The 23,205-nt window shown below is 40.3% G+C and overlaps 1 protein-coding gene across 2 annotated transcripts in view; it reads right to left on the bottom strand.

The window, feature by feature from the left end:
* Window positions 1-23,205, bottom strand: part of PLPPR5 (phospholipid phosphatase related 5) — a 102,845-nt gene that overhangs the window by 41,664 nt on the left and 37,976 nt on the right. For both annotated transcript variants that reach the window (XM_026674077.2, XM_087960618.1), the window contains exons 2-3: window positions 17,233-17,365; window positions 14,560-14,810 (exon numbers count right to left, since the gene is read on the bottom strand). In XM_026674077.2, coding sequence (XP_026529862.1) covers window positions 14,560-14,810; window positions 17,233-17,365 — 384 coding nt within the window. The remainder of the gene's footprint in view (window positions 1-14,559; window positions 14,811-17,232; window positions 17,366-23,205) is intronic.

Here is a 23,205-nt window from a genome sequence, read left to right as displayed (position 1 = left end):
TACTCCTTTAAGGAGACCTCTATTGCTAAACATCAGCGATTGGGACCAATTCTTTTACAGGCAATGGAATCACAAGAGATTCCAGGCGGAATTCAGGCTTTGGAGTGTTATGACGATGTCCCAGAAGAAGATGACATAACTGTTTTTTTTAATAAATTGTTCCTACCTATGTTTGCATAAATTGTTCCTGTGTTTGAAATATGGTTGTGGCCAATAGAGGCCTATTTAAAAACGGGAAACTATTGCAGTTAAGCGGTGGGAAATGCCGCCATTTCAAATAAAATAATTAATTTGGGAACATCTCCTATCTGAAAGTTTGTCCTCCCAAAAGATGAGAGACGCGGGGCGGGTCCTCTCTTCCCTCCTCGGGCCCCTGGTCAGGAGTCCTTCCCTGCCATCCCCTCGGGAAGGGGCAAGCGCTTTTGCCTTTCCCTTCCCCTGGTCCGCGGCGCTTTTTGGGTCTGCTCGGTGCGGGTTTTGTTTAAATTGTTCCTGTATTTGAATAAATGGCTTGGTTTATTTATTTTTATTAAAATGGTGGATTTTTAAGAAATTGGGGTGTTGCTTTGTGGTTCCCCTGGGGGGTGGGGGTGGCTGGGATTTGGCATGCAGTTGGTAAGTTACAAAAGGATTGTTTATCATTAAGATCTGCTTTGTGATCAAAGGCAACGTGAAATGAGGGCAGGGAGGGAAGAAGTAGCAGCTTGTGCTTAACCGAGTTTCTGAACCTGAAGGTCCCTGCTCTTCCGCCACCTCTCTTTTGTTGGTGCAATTTACCTGGGGGGGGGGGTTGTCCCAAGACCCTTTGAGTTTATTCATTCATTTACGTTTCCCCAAGGTGCTTTTGGGGTGTGTGTTTCTTCTCTGCAACGCAGCCATCATCTCTCCCGGCCCCAGCAAGACACGGTCCTCCCCACTGGAGGGAGTTGGGGGTTCAGGGAAGTGCCCTGTTAATCATTAAAGCAATCTGAAAGACCACCCTTTGGGCCCACCAGGATGATCTTCACCCAGCTCAGGCAAAAAACCCAGGATCCCCTCCACTCTGCCCCCCCTGCCTCCCCAGTGCCTGCTCTGTTCAAGTCAGAGATGGGGGAGGCAGAACCAGTCCTTGGATTCCCAGAGCGCACCTGGGAGGGGGCTTGTCTAGGATGGAAACTAAGCAGGGTTGGAGCTGGGATGGAGTCCCCAGGAGAGGATTTCCAAGGCTGGAGAGAGAAGTTTAAAAGAGCGGGACAGGAGAAGACAAAAGCTTCTTTAGTGACCCTCCTGTGATCCAAATGGTTGCAGTGGGAAATCGAGGCGGGGGGGAATAGGGCTATCTGAGCGGACGAAGAAGAGCGGCTGGCTCAGGAAGCAGAAATTCAGCTGGAATCTTGGAGTCGTCTGATATTTATTCTGACAACATCATATGTACATTGCATTGAGTTTGCAGTTGCACTGAGTTTGCAGTTGGGAACTTGATGCATAGCCACGCCTCACCCCGAAGTTGCTGGGGACTCTGCCTTTGGGGAGCTTTTGTCAGCCGACAGAAACAGCCTCATGGAGAGGTATGTGCACATGGGCCGCTCTAGGTGGGGGAGGAAATTCAGTCACCCCCGAAAAGATGGCCTAGCCATTTTTTCGGGGGTCAAAAAAATATAAGGGCTGGTCTTATTTTGTGAGAAACACAGTAGAAATAACAGGGCTCCATAGAAACATCAGAAGTTTTGTGCAAAGATCAATGGTACACTGGAAGACACAGCTGCTGATCAATGGTGATAAACTGAGAGAGGTTAAGATCAAGAGAGGAATCTTTCAAAGAGACTATCACCACTGTTTGTCATTGCATTGATTCCTCTGTCAGTAATACTGAACAAGTCAGGTCATCTGCCGGGCTATCCTATCTCCTGTCAGAATGTTTGCAGCATGACTACTATTGTGAGACAACCCAGGAGCAAAACACAGCACAGTCCTCCTCACTTTGCATGGAGAACCACAATGGAGATGGAACACAAGGAGAGACAGATACGCCCTCTCATGGCGTCATTTATACATACAGCTTCTTAAAGTGGTAAAACCCTATGGGGCCCATCCTCAATCTTAAAGTAGCAATAACCATGCTGATTAATCCTCACTGCATCAGCCTCACAGCAGCTGGGCAGCTATTAAATCTCAATACCTTGACATCTCCTTTACATGGACAATCTGAAATTATTTAGAAAAATATTGTCGGAAACAGAATAGCTCAGCACTGTCTATATATGCAGCCAAGATATTGCAATAGAGTTTGGAATGGACATATGTTCCACCCTTACCAACAGTAGTAGGATGACTGTGGCAAAAGAAAGCAAAGCATAGTGCCAGTAGTAACAGGGGCTTTGAATACAATTCCAAAACACCTGGACCATCACTTGAACATGATCAGCCTTGACCAAATCACCTTCAATCAATTGCAAAAGGCAGTTTATATGAAACACCTACATCCTGTGACAATACCTTTAATATTGTTAAATTTCATCAGATTATTGGGAAAGATTTGATAGGAGGACAAAAATGCAAAATCCCATCGTAAATATCTTGTGACCAACCATAATAAATCAAGTTTCAGAAAAGAAGCAAACCCATTAGAAATAGACCGGGTTATGCCTGTATGTGCTCATGTCCCATCTACTTCTCTTATGAGTCTGCAGGGAATTTGGGAGCAAGACTTTTAAGTATCCCTCTGACAGCTATGCAAATTAGACTAGTCAGGAAGCACAGCTAGAATTAGACTTTATTGTAAAGTTAACAAAATCTTGAAAGTCTGAAAATACATTTCTTAGAAAACAACAACTGAATGAAAAACTGCTGGTGACTTGCTATCGCTGCACCAGAGAGCATTTTGCACCTCTGTATGGTTTGTCAATTGCACAGTGGCAGATAGGAAAGCACTCCAGAGGGTTAACATCATTGCCTAGAAGATCATTGGTTGCCCTCTCCCCTCTTTGGAAGAGCTTTATAGCTCCCGCTGCCTTAAGAAAGCTCAAAACATTCTCAAAGATCCATCTCATCCTGGGAACCCTTTTTTTGAACTATTACCATCTGGCAGACAGTACAGAATAATAAAAACAAGGACAAATAGGCTGAAAAACAGCTTCTATCCCAGGGCAGTAGCTCTTTTGAATTCTGCTGTATAGTGCAGTGTTGGTGCGATGTCAGGGGTTTTCGGTTCAATGTGTGGAGGGTGAAGGATGTGTGTTTGTGTTTATTTTCATGATCATTGTCATGATGTGCACTGAAGATGGTGTTTGATTTCGTTGTACGAGGTGCAATGATAATAAAGTAAACTAAACTAAAGCACTGTGGTATATAAGTCTAAGTGCTATTGCTATTGCTATTAATGTGACCATTTCCTTGGCTGCATCTCTTCTCCCTTTCTCCCAAAATTATTTCTATATGTCATTACGCTCTCTCGATCTCTTGCTTGGTGTGTCTGTCCTCATAATAATGGTACCAGATCTGGCCTACAAAAATAGATATTTGATCATTTCTTGATTGCTCTTTCTTCTTTCAATAATTTTTCTTTTGTCACAGGTGTGAGCTGATTACTTTCCATTTAAGCTTTCCATTCTACCCCTTCCATGCTGCAGAAGCAATTGTAAAACATGCAACGGATATGCATATAAAAGGTAGGTAGGTGGGAAGGATATATGTTATATTGGACAATTAGAACATATGTAAACCCTCAAATTACATCATTACATGTTGGATAAGATCATTCAAATTTAAGAGAGTGAGTTAAGGATGAAAACTTTGATAAGATACATTAGAGGGGAGTAAAAACTCAAAGACCGATCTAACTCAGATTTGATGAGGGCGAAATTCATATACCAATAGCATTTATATACCACTCCACAGAGTTTTATAGCACTCTCTGGATAGGTATAAGGTAGAAGCATTATTTCTATATTGCCTCCAGCAATCTGGCTCTTCATTTTGTCGACCAAAGAAGGATGGAAGGCTGAGTCAACCTTAAACCCTATCAAGATCAAGCTTCAGGCTGTGGGCAGAGTTTGCTTGCAATACTGTACTTTAACCACTATGCCACTGCATTTTGTCACTAAGTATTAACTTACTGAAAAAAAGAGATTTAGAGTGTTAGAGAAGTAACCAAAATGTAAGCAACAATTCTATCTTTTTAAAGAAGTACTTGGTTAAAACAACAGCATAAAACATCCTTCTAACCACTGTGGCACAGTGGTTAGAGTGCAGTACTGCGGGCTGCTACTGCTGACTGCCTGCTGACTGCAATTTGGGAGTTCAAATTTCTCCAAGCTCAAGGCTAACTCAGTTTTCCGTCCTTCTGAGGTGAGTAAAATGAGGACCCAAATTGTTGGGGGTTGATTCTGTAAGCTGCTTAGAAAGGGTTGTAAAGCAGTATATATAAGTTTAAGGGCTATTGCTATTCTTTAGTATGGAACCTCTAGATATCTTGGCCTATAGCTGCCACGAATCTCAGCAAGTGTGGCCACAGTATTGGATGGAGTAAAGAAAACTGCGGGCACCATGTGGAGAAGGCTAGTGTAGAATAATTATAAAGTTTCACAAATAGGCAACACCTAAGCTGTTGGGAAAGGCTGATTAGCAGGCGAAAAAAGTCAGAGTTACCATAGCAGCAGCCACCCACACTAAGCAGTCACAAAAAAAGGGGAGAATCTATTGTTAAAAAAAAAAAAACAATATGCTAAGATATTTTAAAATATGAAGATTTAAAATAGATGCCAGAAACCGAAGAGAGACAAAAGAAGGACAAAGGCACACAAAATATAACATTAATATTTTTTCTTAATTTGAAGGCCATATAGGTTTGGGGCAAATATAGACCAAAGCCTGAGCGGGGAAAAGAAATAGAAGGTGTGTATTTATTTTCACCACTATCACACTCACCGTCCAAAAGGCTTCTGTGTGACTCATCCCGTAACAGCTGAGAGGTTAGCGAGGGTGAAAAAATTACTGGCCAAAGCCTCAAAATTTCCAGTCTCAGCAGGAGTCCACCACTGCCAGATCTCTTAAGCTCATCTAAGAAACAGACTGTCGGGTGCTCAGTTCCTTTTGTGCAGTTCAGGATTCTAGCAAATTCCAGGTTCTCCTGAAAGGCTGGGAGACCAGGCACACCTTACTTGCTTCAACTCATATCAGTCAAGTTTCCTGTTCTCTCCACAGTGTTCCTGATAGCCTAGGAAAATTTATGATTGTGTGATTCTTCTCTCCCGACATATGTAGGACTATCAGCTGGTCTCATCCAGCTTCCCAGAATTTAAACAGGCCATTTTCGTATGTTACGGCACTTTTTCACTAGAAAAGTATTCCACTGGAGATCCATAAGATCCCCCAAACCCTCTTTGCTTTTCTTAACTCATTGAAAACCTGGCTTTTTGCCCAGACATTTGAGTGAGCTAATATGATTTTGGGCAATTGTTTTAACTACTGTTTGTTTTTGTATGCCGCCTATGGTTACTATGAGATGGTCATCGGCCATATAAATAGTCTAAATAAAATAAATATGTGTCTTTACCTAGCTCTCTTAGTCCCGTACAGCCAAATACACATTCTAAAAAAGAAAATCACACGAATTAAATAACTGTTCAATCATTCCAGTCTTCCCAAACATTAGAAAATATACAAACAAGGAAATAACATACAAAAAGAATGCTTGCCATTTTATCCTGTGTCCATCTTCTTAAAATTTGGAATCATTAATTTGTAAGAGGGACTCGCATTACAAACGAAACATATGACAAAGCAGCTTTATGAGATCTGACTCATCTTTCATTTTTATGTTTAGTTGATCTCGGAAAAGGGGAAATGTTTTCAGTACAACATTCTTCCTTAAGTAACAAGTAGTTAAAGAACTGCCGAGTGTGAGGAAAAAATGAGTTGACAAGATAAAAGCATTTCTAGCACAGTGGGACTTTAGTTCTACGGGCAGCCCCATACAGAAATTAATGCCGTTTATTTAACAACTGCCTTGTTTAATATTCTCTTCAATGAAATTAAAAACACTTTGGGGGAAAAGGAGCTCCCACCCCTCTGGATGTTCAGGAAGCTATTAAAGACCTGGCTATTCTCCCAGGCTTTGTGGCAGGGTGATTTGTTTTTCTTTCTTTATACATTTGTCTTTGGTTTCTTCTCTATTGGTGGTTTCTTCTCTATTTGGTTGAACTTTCCTTTCCTTTCCCTTTTCAGCTGTAAGTTGCCTAGAGTCACTAATAGTCAGGCAGACTTGAAATGCCAGTAATCCTATCTACAGCAGGAGCAGATAGATTTTATTGGACTATAACTCTTACTTACCTCTCACCACTGGTCCTTGCAAAGGCTGATAGGAGTGTATTTCACCCGTCCTTGATTTATATCAAGGTGACAGTTTAATTCAGATAAGATGGAAACACTTAAAGAGTAGAAATTTGCTGATCTGAGTAAAGAGCTATATAGGCATAACATAAAGGAATTTAGAAATCCTTCTGGATTCAAAACTATGATGTGGAAAGCAAAACTTTGTTCCATCAATTTTGGACAACACATCACTCAGAACCAAGAAACAAATCTATTATATCTGCAATATTTGCAGGCTAACAGCATTAGACAATTCTACATAGTTGGAAACTGTGGATTCCTTTGTGCTCTCTGAGCTTGGTTGTTTTCCTGCAGACATTTCCTTACAAACTAGATAACATTCCCAGCCAAGGAATAATGAATGGAAACTGATCAAGGAGAGATTCAACCTAGAAATAAAGATAAATTTTCTGACAGTGAGAAGAATCAACCAAAGGAACAGAAGTTGCCTTTGGAAGTTGTGGGAGCTTCATCACTAGAAGCTTTCAAGAAGAGACTGGACTGCCATCTGTCAGAAATGGTGTAGGGCAGTGGTCCCCAACCTTTTTTATGCCGCGGCCCGGTACAGGCATCAGCTGGGCGCCGCCATCTTGTTTCGATGAAAAAGTGCTTCCGGTGAGCTCACCGGAAGCACTTTTTCATCGAAACAAGATGGCAGCACCCAGCGCTTCCAGTGAGCTTTTCCAGGTAGAAATGGCTTTCTGCCCAGAAAAGCTCACCAGAAGCACTGGGCGCCGCCATCTTGTTTTGATGAAAAGTGCTTCCGGTGAGCTTTCTGCCCAGAAAAGCTCACCAGAAGCACTTTTCATCAAAAACAAGATGGCGGCGCCAGCAAACCAGCGGCCCGGTAGGATTTGTTCCACGGCCCGGTAGCGGTCCGCAGACCGGTGGTTGGGGACCCCTGGTGTAGGGTCTCCTGCTTGGGGGGGGGGGTGTAGGACTAGATGACCTACAAGATCCCTTCCGACTCTGTTAATCTAAGTATCTAAATACATAGTTTGCTAAGAATAGAATACTTTATTGGCCAAGTGTGATTGGACACACAAGGAATTTGTCTTGGTGTAAATACTCTCAGTATACATAAAAGAAAAGATACATTTGTCAGGATTCGAGAATCATAAGGTACGACACTTAATGATAGTCATAGGGTACAATAAGCAATCAATCATACTTGGAAACGTCTGCAAGAAAACAACCGAGCTCAGAGAGCACCAAAGACCCCACAATTCAACCCTGAGATACATAGGTGGGATTCAGCCAGTTTTCACCGGTTCACCCGAACCGTTAGTTAATTGGTTATGCAGTTTGGAGAAACCGGTTAAAAATAAAGTGCAAGAGGGTTTTTCCCCTCTCTCTCCCTTCAGTTAATAGCTCTGAGCAGACAGACAAGAACCAATTAAGAGTTGCAGCTGGAATACAGCCACATGCTGAATCAATAAACAACAAGTCAATAAACAACAGAAACTGACAGGATTAGGGCAGGGAAACCCATCAATCACCCATCTAGGGATGGGATTAACCTCTTCCCTTCAGGAAGAAGGCCAAGATTACAAACATTTTCATTATAAAGAGTATTAAGTAACACTTCTGTGATCAGATGATACTCCCTGGAGTTCCCCAAGACCTTTTATAGCTGCTGCAGTCTTGGCTACTTCTTGTTTCTTCCTGTGGAGATGACAATGATGCAGCTTGATCATACAGGCTGTGAATTTAATGCATGTGTGGTCCAGCCAGTGTATTGCTTCTGCTGAAGCACCCAATTTAGAACAGAGAACAGAGAACATAGAATAATAGAGTTGGAAGGGTTAATTTGCTTTTTGGCAGCATGCCCAGGCTTTCAATGAGTGGCTGCTCTTAATTTCCCTCTCAGCTGCTGCATTTACTTTGGGGTTGACTTTTTTTAAAAAAAGGGGAATGGCTGTTTTAACACTTCTGTTTTCTGCATTGTTTTAGTGGTTCCTGGCACTGTCCTTTTGGGGTGTACTTCCCTCACTCTTTTTGAAAGCCGCTAATGATGGAGCACCCACAACTTCTGAAGACAAGCTATTCCATTGGTTGATTGGTCTCACCCTTAGGAAATTTCTCCTTAGTCCTAGGTTGCTTCTGTCTTTAGTTTCCATCCATTGTTTCTTGTTGTGCCTTTCGGTGCTTTGGAAAATGAGTTGACTCCCTCATTTTTGTAGGAGCCCCTCAAATTTCCTGACAGAGCAATTAATCAGTGGAACAACTTGCCTCCTGAAGTTGTAAATGCTCCAACAGTGGAAGTTTTAAAGAAGAGATTGGATAATCATTTGTCTGAAGTGGTATAGGGTTTCCTGCCTAAGCAGTGGGTTAGACTAAAAGACCTCCAAGGTACTTTCCAACTCTGTTATTCTATTCTAAATATTTGAACAGTGCTATTTTATTGTGACTTGGACTAAGGAGAAATTTCCCATGCCCATCCAGTCACATGATCACCCAGCCACGCCCATTCGGACATTAGGGCAAAGAACCAGTTGTTAGATTATTTGAATCCCACCACTAAGATATCAATAGCACAGATGGACAGTTGCTTTTACAAAGGAGTTCTGTCACTTGGAATGAGGTACAATTACATCTCATCTGCACTTAGATGGCAAAAGTGCTGAGCAATTCCAATTACTTTCAATATTATAAAAACAAGGATATTTCAGAACACAGGAATATATAGACTTACTTAAGTTTCATGGTAGCATTAAAAAAAAACATACCTGATGGCAATTTTAAGATTAATCAGGCTCTGTAGATGTATTACAGAAACTTGGTAAGAACCTACTTCCTTTAACATGCTTGTCCAATTAGATAGCAAAAACCCATAATTATTTGGATCAAGGTCATGCATTCACCATCAAGCTTTTAGAATTCAGTATACAGCCAGAGAGTTAGTTTAGTGTAGGGGTCACATTGCAAATGAAGATGGCTTTGGGATGCAAGTTGGAATTAATATTATCCACTGTTCATGGATATAGGATAGTTATTTTCTTCATATTATAAATAGTTCTGTATCAGAGATGCCAAATATTGTTGCTCTACTAATAAGTATAAGATGAATTCTAAGACCCAAACTATTCTTTCGTTGTTAAATTATTAGAAATTATCTTTAATTTTAATGGATTAGCTGCTGCTTTGATTTTATTTCCTGTCTTGAATTATCAAATAGTTCAGATAATTGAATAGTTTTGTTTTTATTCTTCCTCTCAAAGGGGAAAAACCCTTTTATATATAGATATAAAAAGCATATGGATCATTCTAAATGTAGTCTTTGTTAACGTCACAGTTACTATAGTATTCCTACAGTAACTATAGTATTCCATTATATTTTTACATATTTTTTTTCTTTAAAAGGAATTCAAAACTCTACAAAATCCATATCTGTTTTCATGTATAACTTCCATTTCCCTATATAACTTTCTCTAATGAATGTGTTTTAATGCATCTTCTAATATATGGCGTTTTATGAATCTTTGGACAGAGAACCATAAAAGCCAGCACATGCTCTTTACCACTTTTCAGTCATGTTTTGATTGTTTATACCATTTCAATCCCAAAGTAGCCATTGCTTTTATATCCTAAGTAATTATGTCTATATAGATACAGGTTTAGATATTGTTATATGCATCTAATTTAACATGCAGATCTCTCCCTCCCTCCCCCCTCTGGAATTTTATGTTAACTAATTCAGATGTATGATTTTCAACTTGCAAACCTAAATGAAGCATGCGTTCAACTAATGACATGTAATCGTGTTGCTCTAGATATCTAAAAGACCCCCTAATGTCAACATTAATGTGGTCAAGTCAGCCTGCCAAGGCTGTTTTTCACTCATGCAGAAGAATTAGATGACAACTGGGACTCCACATAAAACCACATCAGCAGGAAAAAAAAAAAAAAGGAAAAGATGTTGCACCTTTTTTTCTGCTAACTAAACGTGAACATTAATGGAAGAAAATGTTTTCTGACAGGATAAAAACATTCCCTTGCTTATTTTGCAACAAATGCATGTTCTTATCTCTTTTTATGTATTTCTGTCAATTATTTAAATTTGTATGAAAAGCCAATTCAAAAACGAAGCCCGGTGCAACGATAAGTAATGTAAGCAACTTTTGCACATTGTTATAATAGATTTAATTACATGTGATCCAACATACAATAAACAAATCCCACTCTTGAAATAAACTAAGCATTTTTTGCCTGATTCTGGTACACAAATCACAGACTTAAAATAACAGATACCTGCTACAGGCAACTTATGCTCTAAAACTGGAACAACTGCATAGGTCAAAATTATATAGAACATATCTAGCTGGGATTTATTTTATTTTTTATTTATTTATTTGATTTGTCAATCGCTTACAAGATAATAGGTATAAATATAAACATAAGAATACAGTAAGAATACAGAAAATAGGTACAATTAAATGGGGACAATAGGACAGGGAGGCACGATAGTACATTTATGTACGCCCCTTACAGACCTCTTAGGAATGGGGTGAGGTCAATAGTGGATAGTTTGAGGTTAAAGGAGTGGGGATTAGAAGATGTAACAACAGTCAGGTAGTGCATTCCAGGCATTGACCACTCTGTTGCTGAAGTCGTACTTTCTGCAATCGAGTTTGAAGCGGTTTACATTGAGTTTGTATCTGTTGTGTGCTTTTGTATTGTTATGGTTGAAGCTGAAGTAATCATTGACTGGTAGGACATTGTAGCAGATAATTTTAAGTCTAATCATAGGCGGCGTAGTTCAAGGTTGTCCAAGCCCAGAATCTCAAGCCTGGTGATATAGGGTATTCTGTTGCGAGCAGAGGAGTGTAGTATTCTTCTAGTGAAATACTTCTGGACTCGCTCAATTGTATTAATGTCCGATATACAGTGCAGATTCCAGACTGATGAGCTGTATTCGAATATTGGTCTAGCAAAAGTTTTGTATGCTCTAGTTAGCAATTCAGTATTTCCGGAGGAGAAGCTTCATAAGATTAGATTTACAATTTTTAATGCCTTTTTGGCAATGCTGTTACAGTGAGCTCTGGCGCTTTGGTCATTTGATATGAGAACTCCAACGTCTTTGACAGAGTGGGGATCATCAATGAGGTCATATCCACCTAGTTTGTATTTGGTGTACTGATTTTTTTTACCAATGTGTAGGACAGAGCATTTGTTGGTCGAGATTTGGAGTTGCCAATTGTTTGACCATTCAGACACATAATCAAGGTCATTTTGAAAGATAGTAGCATTGTCGATGGTGTTGAATAGTTTTACGTCATCCACAAAGAGGACACAGTTGCTTATAAGGTGATAGCAAAGGTTATTAATATAGAGCATAAAGAGTGTGGCTCCTAGAACGCTGCCTTGGGGGACACCGCTGTTAACTGGAGCAGGGTTTGATATAGCATTCCCTATTTTTAGTATTTGTTGCCTGTTTGACAGGAATGCAGTAATCCACTTACGAAGGGATCTGGAAATGCCGTAAGAGTTTAGTTTTAACGGTAGTTTGTCATGTACCACTGAATCAAAGGCTTTGCAGAAGTCTATGTAAATTGTGTCTATAGCTTTACCCTGAACAAATAGAGTAGTCCATATGTTTTTGCAATGTGGGAGTTGAAGATTTCTTGAACAGCAGATTTTTCTAATGCCAAAGAAATCTAAAACATTTATTACACGCGCTCTCTTTCTCTTTCAGCAAATGGTCATAGAGACCAAAATATTTTTGATTTTATACCTCCAAGGTAAGATCTCTGATTCTGTATTTTTACAAACTACATACTCATAGAAACTGAAATGGAGGGGACATTGTAGAAAGGAATCTATTCCCAACTGTGCCCATTTTTATCAGTATTTACTAGTTATATCTTGTGATTTTTTAGTTTCCAGAATGTTAGGTATGGAAATACTCTGGATTGTTGTACATCTTTAAGGTTGTTACAGCATGGGTTTTTCAGATCATATCCCTGGATTTGGACATAGTCTTACTCATCCATTATTCTACTTATAGTGAATTCAATAATGTAGCTGTTAGTGAAGCGCCAAGGGCTTGTCTATATGAATTGTGACCTGTTCTGTTACACTATCAGTCATTTTGATAGGTTGCCAAGGACTCCACAAATCTCCTATAGAACTGCAGCCTTCCTTTCAACCTTGAGAATGTCCAGATAGGTGGTCACAATAATCTAAGGAGGCATCTTCTCCTACTTCCAGGATTGCAAAGAAATCTTCCTAAATTCATACTAGATTGCCAACTTAGCCAACATAGTGGTAAAACAACAACAGTTCTTTACTCCTTTAGAATAAGAAAATAAAAAGGTTTCCTTACCCACAATGCAATTGCAAGGCGGAATACGAAAAAGTCAAACGAAAAAGTTATCTATCTTCTTTGATCAACTGAATGGCCTGATCGCCAAACCACCAAGATTAAATCCTGCCATTGACAATAATTGGCTTAGATACCAAAGCCAGCCAAAATCATCAACCCTAACTGTTAAAAATAAAACAAGTAAACAAGTGGCTTAATTAAATATTTGTAATTTACCTTTTTGTAGAAATGTAAGAACAAAGAGAAGAATAAGGGCACTTAACATTTTAAAAAAGTAAGGAGAGGGATATGTTAATACATGCAACTGAACTTTCAATATTTTGTATTGACACACAGTATACACATAGCCTCTCATCACACTCACTTTGTCAGCTCACTGGTCAGTGGATGGTCAGGATGCTTTCTATTTCAGGGTGGGGGGAGCTTTTCTCCCCAATACAACAATGCAGTTAGGCAGCCAACCATAAAGTTGGGGTGACTGCACTACTATCTGTAACAGGACACAGGGCCAGCTGTAAAGGGCTATACATAAGCCATCAATCATATATTGGAAAGACTCAGTGCTAGGTGCAAGCAACCAGATCCACACATGTAGAATACAAGCTAACCATTTTATTGTATTCTGCCTGTAATACAGGAATCTCTCCAGACTATTTGCCTTCTCTTGGGAACAGATAGTTAAGTTTCTGTGGAGTTTAGTAGTTGTGGATCTCTTGCGGCTGTGCAACAATTCAAGGCTAATTCCCTGCTTGAGTCATCTTTCCTGCCTGCCTGGGCATTTCCCAACACACAGTTCCACTATACCAAGATATTTTTTTTTTTTAAGAATGGAGAAATATTCACAGGGGATTCTTCCTTCTCTGGATATCAAGCAGAGAGACTGCATGAGATGCCCATCAAAATGCCCTCTAGTTATGCTTCTTCCTTATCTTTATAACATTAATGTATTCCTGTAGCAATGCTGTGCAACCCTGTCTGGAAGGATAACGTAAGAACAGTAATGCAAAGCTTTGAAGCCACCTCTGGAAGCTCATTCACAAAGCAAAATGAAACCGTTGTATTGCTTCCAAAGCCTCCCCTTTTATCTGCCTAATGTATGGGACGGAGGAAGCTGTCAGGGACAAACAAAGCCCCCTCAGTAAGAATAACATCACCTTGGGGTCCCAGCAGCGTGAGTGACACGGACTCAATCCAGCCTCAAACAACAGCATCGCTTCTGTGCCTTGCTGAGCCCAACATCGCCTCCCCAATGTGAAGAGCCCCACTGAGACGAACAAAGCCCGCTTTGTACAAAATTAATTATTGCACATCATTTGAAGTTGAAACAGCAGGCGGTGCTATCAAAAAGCAGTATTTAGCCCTTTGATACATTTGAGAAGAGGAACAGCGTTACTCTCATTTTCTCTTCCAAACAGCACACATTGGAAATTTTAAGATTTTTTTTTTAAAAAATTGAAATAAAAAAAAAAATCATTTGACTCTTACAGATAGGACGTTACCTAAGCTATGAATCTGGTGAACATAATACTGAAAGAACCATGCATGAACTCAAAGCAAGATCAAAGATTCTGTGGATGGCATAAGCAAGCGAAGAGGCAAACCCTGGAGGAGAGAAATAAACAGCCACCATCTGGAACACCTGCACACGTAAAACCGATTTAAACTGTTCCAAAGTCAACATGACTGACACCTCTGTAATGATATAGGCCATTTATTCACCAGTGACTTATATTATTATTTGACCACTGCTGCAGCTGTCAAACAAAAATGAAAGCAGATTTCACCCTGTTGCAGTGGTGACCAAGCAAAGGTTGTGGGAAATCTACAAGTTGAAGTCATCTGAGAAGGCCAACAACCTAAACCCAATTGCCGGATTTACTTACAGTGATGTATGTTGCTGCATATATACTCAGAGCTGCTTCTTTGGAAGGAAAAGTTTTTCGGGCTTTCATGACAAGATCAGGATTTCCAGAGCAAGACTCTGCACCACTGACAAACTGTGTAAACTGCTGACATCCCAGAGCTGTGTAGTTGGGTTTGCAAAGTGCAAGGAAATGAGGTGCAAGATTCCCAGTTACTACTTGTCCAGCATTTACAAATATGTCTGTTGCAAAAAGTCCAAATGCATAAATGCCTAAAGAAAGGGAAGGAAAAGAAATGATTAAGTTGCTATTACAGTAGCACAATAAAATGAATAATCTGATTAATAATAAAGTTGATTAAATAATTAATCAAATTAAATAATCTTATTAAATAAATATTTTGCATGTAAGCTTGGTGAAAGGCACACTGCTAAGAGAAAATGAAAACAATATAGAACCTTGTTCTGTTTTTGTACACACCAGTGCAGACATGCTAACTGTAATCTTGATTTATTTTTAGGTGTGCTATGTTTGTAACAGGTAGAATCATTACTCCTCTCTCTGTGTGTGCCAGTTAATATTGGTGCTGGAGGGCCTATTTTTTTACTGGTAAGTTTTTGATCCTATGAACTGTGTGTACCTCTCCTGGGCCATCAAGAACTTGATAGATTATTAGTTCTCTGAATTGCATCTAGAATCTTAATGATAAGTCAATTCAGCTCATGATAATGAAATGCTCTATTGGCATAGTGTGACATGCATGCTCATAATTCCCTTAGCAACCGCATTCTGGATCAATTGCAGCTTCTAAATGGTCTTCATCGCTACAGTCCACACGTGAGGTCACCAAGTGTGTGTGATTGTCCTGGTCCAGATATGGGTGCAATTGGTGTGCTGGATGAATTTGTAAGAGTTTTATTGCTACATATCTTTTAAGCAGGAGCTGTGAGTTCAAAAAGACAACCCAAATGGTACATCAGTCCTAAAGGGGGAAGTGTAATCTCAACCCATGGAACTGTTTAGTCCTCTTCCCATGTGATCCAAGCTCCCATAACTACTCAAGCTTGCCACAGCCGAGCTTGCATCTGTCCTTCTTTATCCACCCCAGCACAGCTTACAAATACTGGGACAAGACCTTGACAGAAGGATCTGGTTGGACTGAGATGTCATCAGTGTACTGGTGAGAGCTGACCCCCCCAAACTGCTGAATATCTCACCTAGTACCCTTATGCAAATGTTTTAACAGGAGGGGTGAGAGCATCGAATCCTGAGACACCCCATATATCAGAGGTCTCTGGCTTGATTCTTTTTCCCTGCCAACATTGTCTGGATCCAACTACAAAGAAAGAAGGAGAACTCCCACTCATAATTCCCACAAATGGATAATAATAAAAAGGATAATATTAGAGACCACTTTGAGATTAAGGTGAACCAGGATGATTGCACTATACCACTGGCGGCTAACCTTTTTGGGCTCCTGTGCCAAAAATTGTGTGCGCGCTCGCACGCGTGCACTCACATGCCAGTACCCAGAAAGCAATGCATGGAAACACCCCCCACACCCCCTGCACATGCACGTGCAATCCCCGCCACATCGCCGCCCTTACCTACACTGTGCCTTCCAGCTGATTTTCGGCCCATTTAAGGCCTTTTTCGGCCTCCCAGAGGCTTGAGGGCAGTTTCTGCAGTCTTTGCAGGCTGAAAAATAGGCCCATTTCGTCACTTCTGGTATTACAGGAAGTGATGAAATGGGCCTATTTTTCGGCCTGCAAAGGCTGCAGAAGCTGTCCTCAAGCCTCTGGGAGGCCAAAAAAGGCCTCAAACAGGCTGAAAATCAGCTGTGAGGTACGCGCATGCGCAGTGAGGTAAGTTTGCCTCTAGCTCGCGTGCCGGCACAAATGGCTTTGTATGCCACCTGTGGCATGCGTGCCATAGGTTCACCATCATGGCACTATACCATCTCAGTTCCACCAGAGGTCGGTAGCAAATATAGCCAAAGTCTTTTCAATTCTGTATTCTGGTTTGAAACCTGATTGGAAAGAGTCTAGAAAGCTTGTCTCCTCTAGAGCTTTCTGTTGCTGCAGCCAGGCCACCTTCTCAACAATGTTCCCCCAAAAGGGGAAAAGATAGAGACATGGTGAAAATGGCCAGGCCTGTCAAATCCAGCAATCTCTAATTTTAATAAAGTAAGAGAATCTATGGACTAATTGCGAACCTTAGCTGTCCCCTTGCTTGCATTTTCCCTGGCAACAGTAAGTAAAATATCAGTCATTTCTAACATATTTAACCATTGTGCTGTAAATGCAATCCAAACTCACTTTTACTTCAACTGTGGTCATGTCATTTTATGCAAGCTAGGATCTCTGCTCTACAGACCACCTTGCTAATCCACACATTGCTCCTTGCATCTCAAGCCATACAGAAGTACAGTAAATGCAATGAACTGATACAAACTGAGAATGTTGGTTTTTCAAGGGCATTATGGCTTGAATCTTATTGAACAGAGCAAGAGTTCTCAAGAGCAGAGTTTATTATTAAAGGAGTGATGAGAGTTAAGGTTACAGTTGTATAAGGTTATAGTTGTATGCATATACCTCAAGAACCCAGAGACAATTCAATTGAGCAAGAGGCTTACATAATTGATTTACACACCCTAATGCATGAAGATTAGAAAATAACACCCAATATTCTTACCAAGGAACCTGACAGTCCTGCGCACCAGTGGGTTTATATAGCAACAGTCTCCAGTTAATATTGTTTTTTCTTGGTTTTCAAAATCCCGTGTGGCCATCTGTAAGCAAAACACTGCAGTTTCTCCAACAATAATCTGAAAACAATAAAAAGAAAAGGAAGCATTAGATTCCACAAATACAAAGTGATACTACACTAAAGATACATTTAAATCCATCCACAGGGGTAAAATCCCATAAAGTTCATTTCATTTGCCAAAAAAAAAAAAAAATTAAAGCAAGACTAAAGCCTAACAACACCTTTAAAAGGGGCTATGCACAAAACACAGGCAAACTCTAATAATGAGGTACTGGATTGTAAATTACTTTCTGAGCCCTTCTTTCTCAAATGAAGTTTTATGGAATCCTAGCATTTCATGATAGATTCTGATTGGGGGAAAAAAGTCTGAACTTTGCACATTGCATAATGCCAGTACTTGTAGTGATGAAATTTTATATAAACTATAACTCACCTGCTGGCCAATTATTGCTTTGCTGTTGTAAACAATGTACAAGGATTTTGTAGGTTAGAAATGAATTATATAGATAATCCTTACATAGTGACTGCAATATTCAATGAGCATTTAAAATTACGACTGTGCTAAAAAAGTAACTTTACAACCAATGGCTACATTTACAACTTTGTAGCATCCCTCACTCACACAATTGCCTTTCTAGTCAGTACCGGTTCTCCTACTATCCCTGTCGTGTTACTTTTCTTTTTTGTGCCCCCTTGCATAGTGGAGAAATATGAGAGAAAGGGATTATAAGAGAGTAAGCAGGCACACAATGGAGAATACACATTGGAAGGAATGCAATGGCACCAGCAGCCCACCCCACCTTTGGATTGATAGACCCAAGTGCAGGATACAACCAGCCTGGTGTATTCCCCATTGTGTGCTTGTTTATTGTCTTGCAATCCTAAACTCCCCAATTAATGTAAATACAAAGATTAATTCCCTTCTTGCTAATTATCTCAGCACAGGAGTAGCCAATCCAAAGGGCATGAGAGTGGGAAAAAGGAAAGCATGGCTATGGTCATGTGATTCCCCCACTTAGTGATTGTTTCCATTAGTCAATTATGATTCCATATATCTCAATTATGATTGCTAAATGAGGACTGCTTGTAATTTGTCATGCCCCTGGTTGATCAGTGATCCTCAGAAGATGGAGGACCAAAGGAAGAAAAATGGGAGAAAAAATGTGCAATGCTTCAATTCCATTGAGGTGTTTTAGAACAAGGTGGTGCAGATTAGCAGCTGCATCTTTTCCTTGGGTTACTCAGCTGTTGTTGGAAGGTTTCTGCTGCAGCTAATTGATTGTAGAAGAAGATGCAGCTGCTTCAATCAGTCACTGCCAGATCTGTTTTCATGCTTGTATGTATTTTGGAGCAACTCATGTTTTTGGTCAAAATGGGGATAGCAACAATGCTGAGAGGGCATCAGACAGCACCACCCACAACTTTAGCCTCCGTGGCTAAAGCCACAGTCTCACTGTCCTGTCCACAGGAATCCCTGTCTTCGTGTGAAGAGTTAAATAGAAGGAAAGCAGAGGGATGTTCAGCTGCACAGAGGAGCAAGTGGCATAAGCATGTCTACTTAGGGCAGGGCTGTCACACTGGTGGCCCGCGGGCCAGATGCACCACACGCTGGCCACACCCAGTTTAGCAAAGGGGGAAAAAAGTCATGATACATCATGTGACGCCCCCCGTGACGGCGCAAATTCGACACCTCTGACTTAGGGGCAATGTAGTGCTGAAACCCAGGAATGATTAATGGCAACTATGCTCGGGCAGGAATTCCAAGCCTCCTCTATTTAAGATCGCCAGGTGAAGGTAGCTTAGTGCCAAAACAACAACCCGCCTTGCACTTTCCTTTGAACTCTTTAGTAGCTGGTCCTTGGTTATCTAGTCTAGCTATGAAACGTCTTTGAATCCTTACCCCTACCTTGCGTCATGAACTCCAGTTATAATAAGCACACACTTCCCCTTGAACTCAAACTATATTTACATTTATGCCCATGCCTGCTGGGTTTAGGAGTCTCAAACTGTTAAACGACCAACTCCAGCTGGGATGAGGGAGAAGATTCAGTAAGCACTTTCTTGCTTTCGGTAAGGATGAGGAGCAACACCAAGAAAGCCTACATAACTTCTGGTGGAGGGGATCAAGAATTTTATAAATAAGGGCATGTAAAGAAAACAAAGGTAGCTTCCATAAGCTATAGAAAAATAATCAAGAATTGTATATGAGGGCAATACCTTTCTTACATACAAGCTTCAAGTTCTCCAAGAATTCCAGAGTTCTTCAGGAGGGAAGATGGTAAACAGAGCTAATAAACAAAATAGTAAACAAATGGACAGACAGAGGGAAAGAGCAACCACCACCGAAGCCATCAAGTCTTCATGTAATTATGCTCTTAAACATTAATGTGGAAAAATATCATTAGATTCCACTTGATGGTGAGATCATTTCTGAATGTCATCGGTATCTATCCGTTTTAAAGTGAAGAGGATGAACCCCCCCAAAAAACCTAGGTGGGAGTAGAGAAAAGACTGTGGATTAAACTGTCTTGGCTACTGGCACTTTACAAATGTCATGGCAGGCTGGAGATGTTGGCACAGAGTACAATTAATTAAAACATCGTTCACCATGGATCTGTTACAGAAGAGGGTATCATTAGCGAAACATTATATGGGGGCCTCCATAACCATTGCACCAATATCGCTGAGGAAAGTAATGGTAGCTGGTATTGTTAACTAGTGCTAGAAAACTACTGGAATAAAAGAAGAAAGAAACAACATTCCCCTATTTTTGTAACCATGTAATTAATCTGTTTCTTAGAACTCTATCCATCACACGCCAGTGTAATTACGGTATGTTTTAGACCCTCAGATATTGGTAGAGAAATTTGAGAACTGTAGTTAGATCTAGTAGTTTTAAGATTTTTTTTTATAGTATGTTAGTATAATGGGAATAATGCAACATTGAACATGATTAAAATAGAAGAATGTGGCAATAAAACTTAATAGAGTAATACAGGCAAATGAATAAAAGCAATAAAATATTATCACACTGTATTTACAAGTGAAAGCTTTAAAAAAAACTAGCAGCTTAAAGAAATCTATAAAAGAAATTATTCTGAGGATACAGATAGTGGCAGTAATTTTTCAACCAGGTGCCCTCTAGATAGATTGGCAGCAGTGGTGGGAATATGCAAGTTATAATCCAACAGATTCAGAAGGAATCTCTTTCTGGAATGTTAGGTCTACGGGCTGCATGTAGCCTATGCGGCCCACTGATTTTTTTTAAAAAAAGTAATAAGTTCACCACCCCTCCAAAAGACATGCTACCCTGTGGCCCCAAGCTGCATAATGATCACCAGCTCCAATGCTGCCTTTTCTCCACTAGTCAAAGAACAGCTGATCAGCATATTGTTTTTCAGCCTGCGAGGATTTTTAATTTATCAATATGACTCCTTTGCAGGCCTAGTCTAGAGCAGGGGTCTCCAACCTTGGCACTTTTAGACTTGTGGACTTCAACTCCCAGAATTCCTCAGACAGCTTTGCTGTCTGAGGAATTCTGGGAGTTGAAGTCCACAAGTCTTAAAGTTGCCAAGGTTGGAGACCCCTGGTCTAGAGTACTGCATATATAGAGAGGCCTTTATATTGCTTTTATATTCAAAGCACACTTACAACGAGGTGCTCTCAAAAATCTAAACAGTTCTTTTTAAATGAAAGAACTAATTAAATCCTAACCTATATTTTCCCTTCAGTTTTCAGGTTTGACAAGATTGGATGATTGGTTTGTTTGCTTTTATTCTGAATTAGATTCAGGTCATTTCTGCCTGTGCATGCATGCATGCCTAGCTCCTTTGCTTCGCTGACTCTTCCAACAGAAGCTTTCCCTGTGTTTACACATGATGTTGCAGAGAACTGGAGCAAACCTTTGATGCAGCTGTGCCAAGCCTTCCAGATAACCCAGCTGTCTTGGCATTCAGAGGGAAAGCCATTCATTCATGCCCGCATGCTTTGAAAAGGGCTAACAGAGAGACGGCTGGATCATCACATATGTAAAACATCTTTACATTTATTGCACAGTGCTATAAGCTGCCCAGAAAGGACTGTGAACCTTGAAGCAATTATATGCTTTTCTAAGTAAGCCTAGCTATTTAAAACTAATATGCACACACACACACAAATAAAAATAAAGAAACTGGGCGATATATGTTTCATTGACAGCAGAATTTTTTAAAATATTCTAATTCAGAATCCGAGTTATAGCCAGAAAAAAAAAAATCTAGAAATAAATCCTCTGAATTCCTAACAAGTACAGACTGTCTAACCTTAATGATGTGAAAGACGTAGCTTCTATATCTGAAACCCTTTTATGAGAATAGGATTCAAACAAGGTACATAAGTTGAATTGACCTGGAAGGAATAGTGATTTGACAGTAACAGCGTTGTTTTCCAGTACTGGATTTTCATCAAGAACAATTGAAATGTTAATTTATTTATGTGATATTTTGACTGAACCTTTTACATTACTATATACCATGTTTCCCTGAAAACAAGACCCTTCTTATTATTTTTTTGCCACCAAAGAAGGCTCCAGGTCTTATTTTCAGGGGAGATGTCATCCACTGACTCACCTCAGTTGCTCGTGTCGCCCCAACCTCCTTTTCGCTGTCAGAGGCCTTCAGGAACTTCTTCTGCGGCCAGCAAGGCCTGCAAGGCTTTCCTGAAGGCCTCTGTAGCTGATAACAGAGCTCCGGATCGATCCAGAGCTCTGTTATCAGCTGCAGAGGCTTTCAGGAAAGCCTTGCCAGCTGCAGAAGAAATGGGTTGGCAAGGCAGGTGTCGGGGTGTGCGAGACCTAGCTGCAACTGTCTGAATGGTTAGTAGTAGCAGCTCCACCCCCCATCTACACCCTAGTTTAATTTTTACCGTGCACCCCAGAGTGGGCAGGGTCTTAATTAAGGCTTATTTTACAGGTAAGGTTTATATTGGGTGCACATGTAAAAATCAAGCTAGGATTTACGTTCAGGGTAGGTCATATTTTCAGTGAAACACAGTAGTTCAAAGGTAAATGAATGGTAAACAACATCATCAATACCAACTGGTAAACAACAAGCCCACCATCCAAATCTCCAGATATTGAGAAAGCACAAATGGAAAGCACTACTTGACCAGTCAGGGGCAGGAAAGTATATTGATGATACCACATCCTAGGGCAGACAATTTCACCAATAATTTCATGCAGATGTTAAAGAAGAGTGGGGACAGAGTTGAGAATCTCCCTCAACATCAGCTGGAACCAACCTTGGAAGAAGAACTGCAACACTGTATCTTCCTGCCTATCCATAAGTTGATCTAGAACAGGGGTGTCAAACTCACATTGTCACATCGTTGTCATGTGACATATCCCGACTTTTTTCCCCTTCGCTAAAATGGTGGTGGGCATGGCCAGTGTGTGATGCATCCGGCTGGTGGGCCGCGAGTTTGACACCCCTGATCTAGAAGGATACCATGATGAAAGAATCAAAATTTGTTGAGAGATTAAGGAGGGTCAGATGGTTGCACCACCACCCTGATCTCATCACAAATGGTCTACAAGTGCAATCAATGGCCTTTTAGAACTTTAGCTGTGCATCCTGACTGAAAGGGGTCTAGGTAATGTGGATGATTAACTGTAACATAAAATTTCCTTTTTCTGGACATGTTTGTTTCTGTAACTAGAGAATGAAAAAGGAGGACCAGATCTACCATACTTGTCCCTATATTCTCCTTTGTTCCGACATGGGGCTTATACATTTTACAAATAAACTGAAGACCTAAATTGAGATGAGTATTCATGTCAACAGCATCACCATTAAACAGATCAAGCAGCATTATGGATCCGCACTAATTTTCAAGAATCAAAATAAGGCAATTAAGAAAAGT

Source organism: Notechis scutatus, chromosome 3 (genome assembly GCF_049901735.1).
Source record: "Notechis scutatus isolate UNSWTSFEM ecotype Mainland chromosome 3, rNotScu1.2, whole genome shotgun sequence".
NCBI lineage: Eukaryota > Metazoa > Chordata > Lepidosauria > Squamata > Elapidae > Notechis > Notechis scutatus.
The sequence above is the reverse complement of the archived record's forward strand: the minus strand, read 5'-3'. Positions and strand labels throughout refer to the sequence as shown.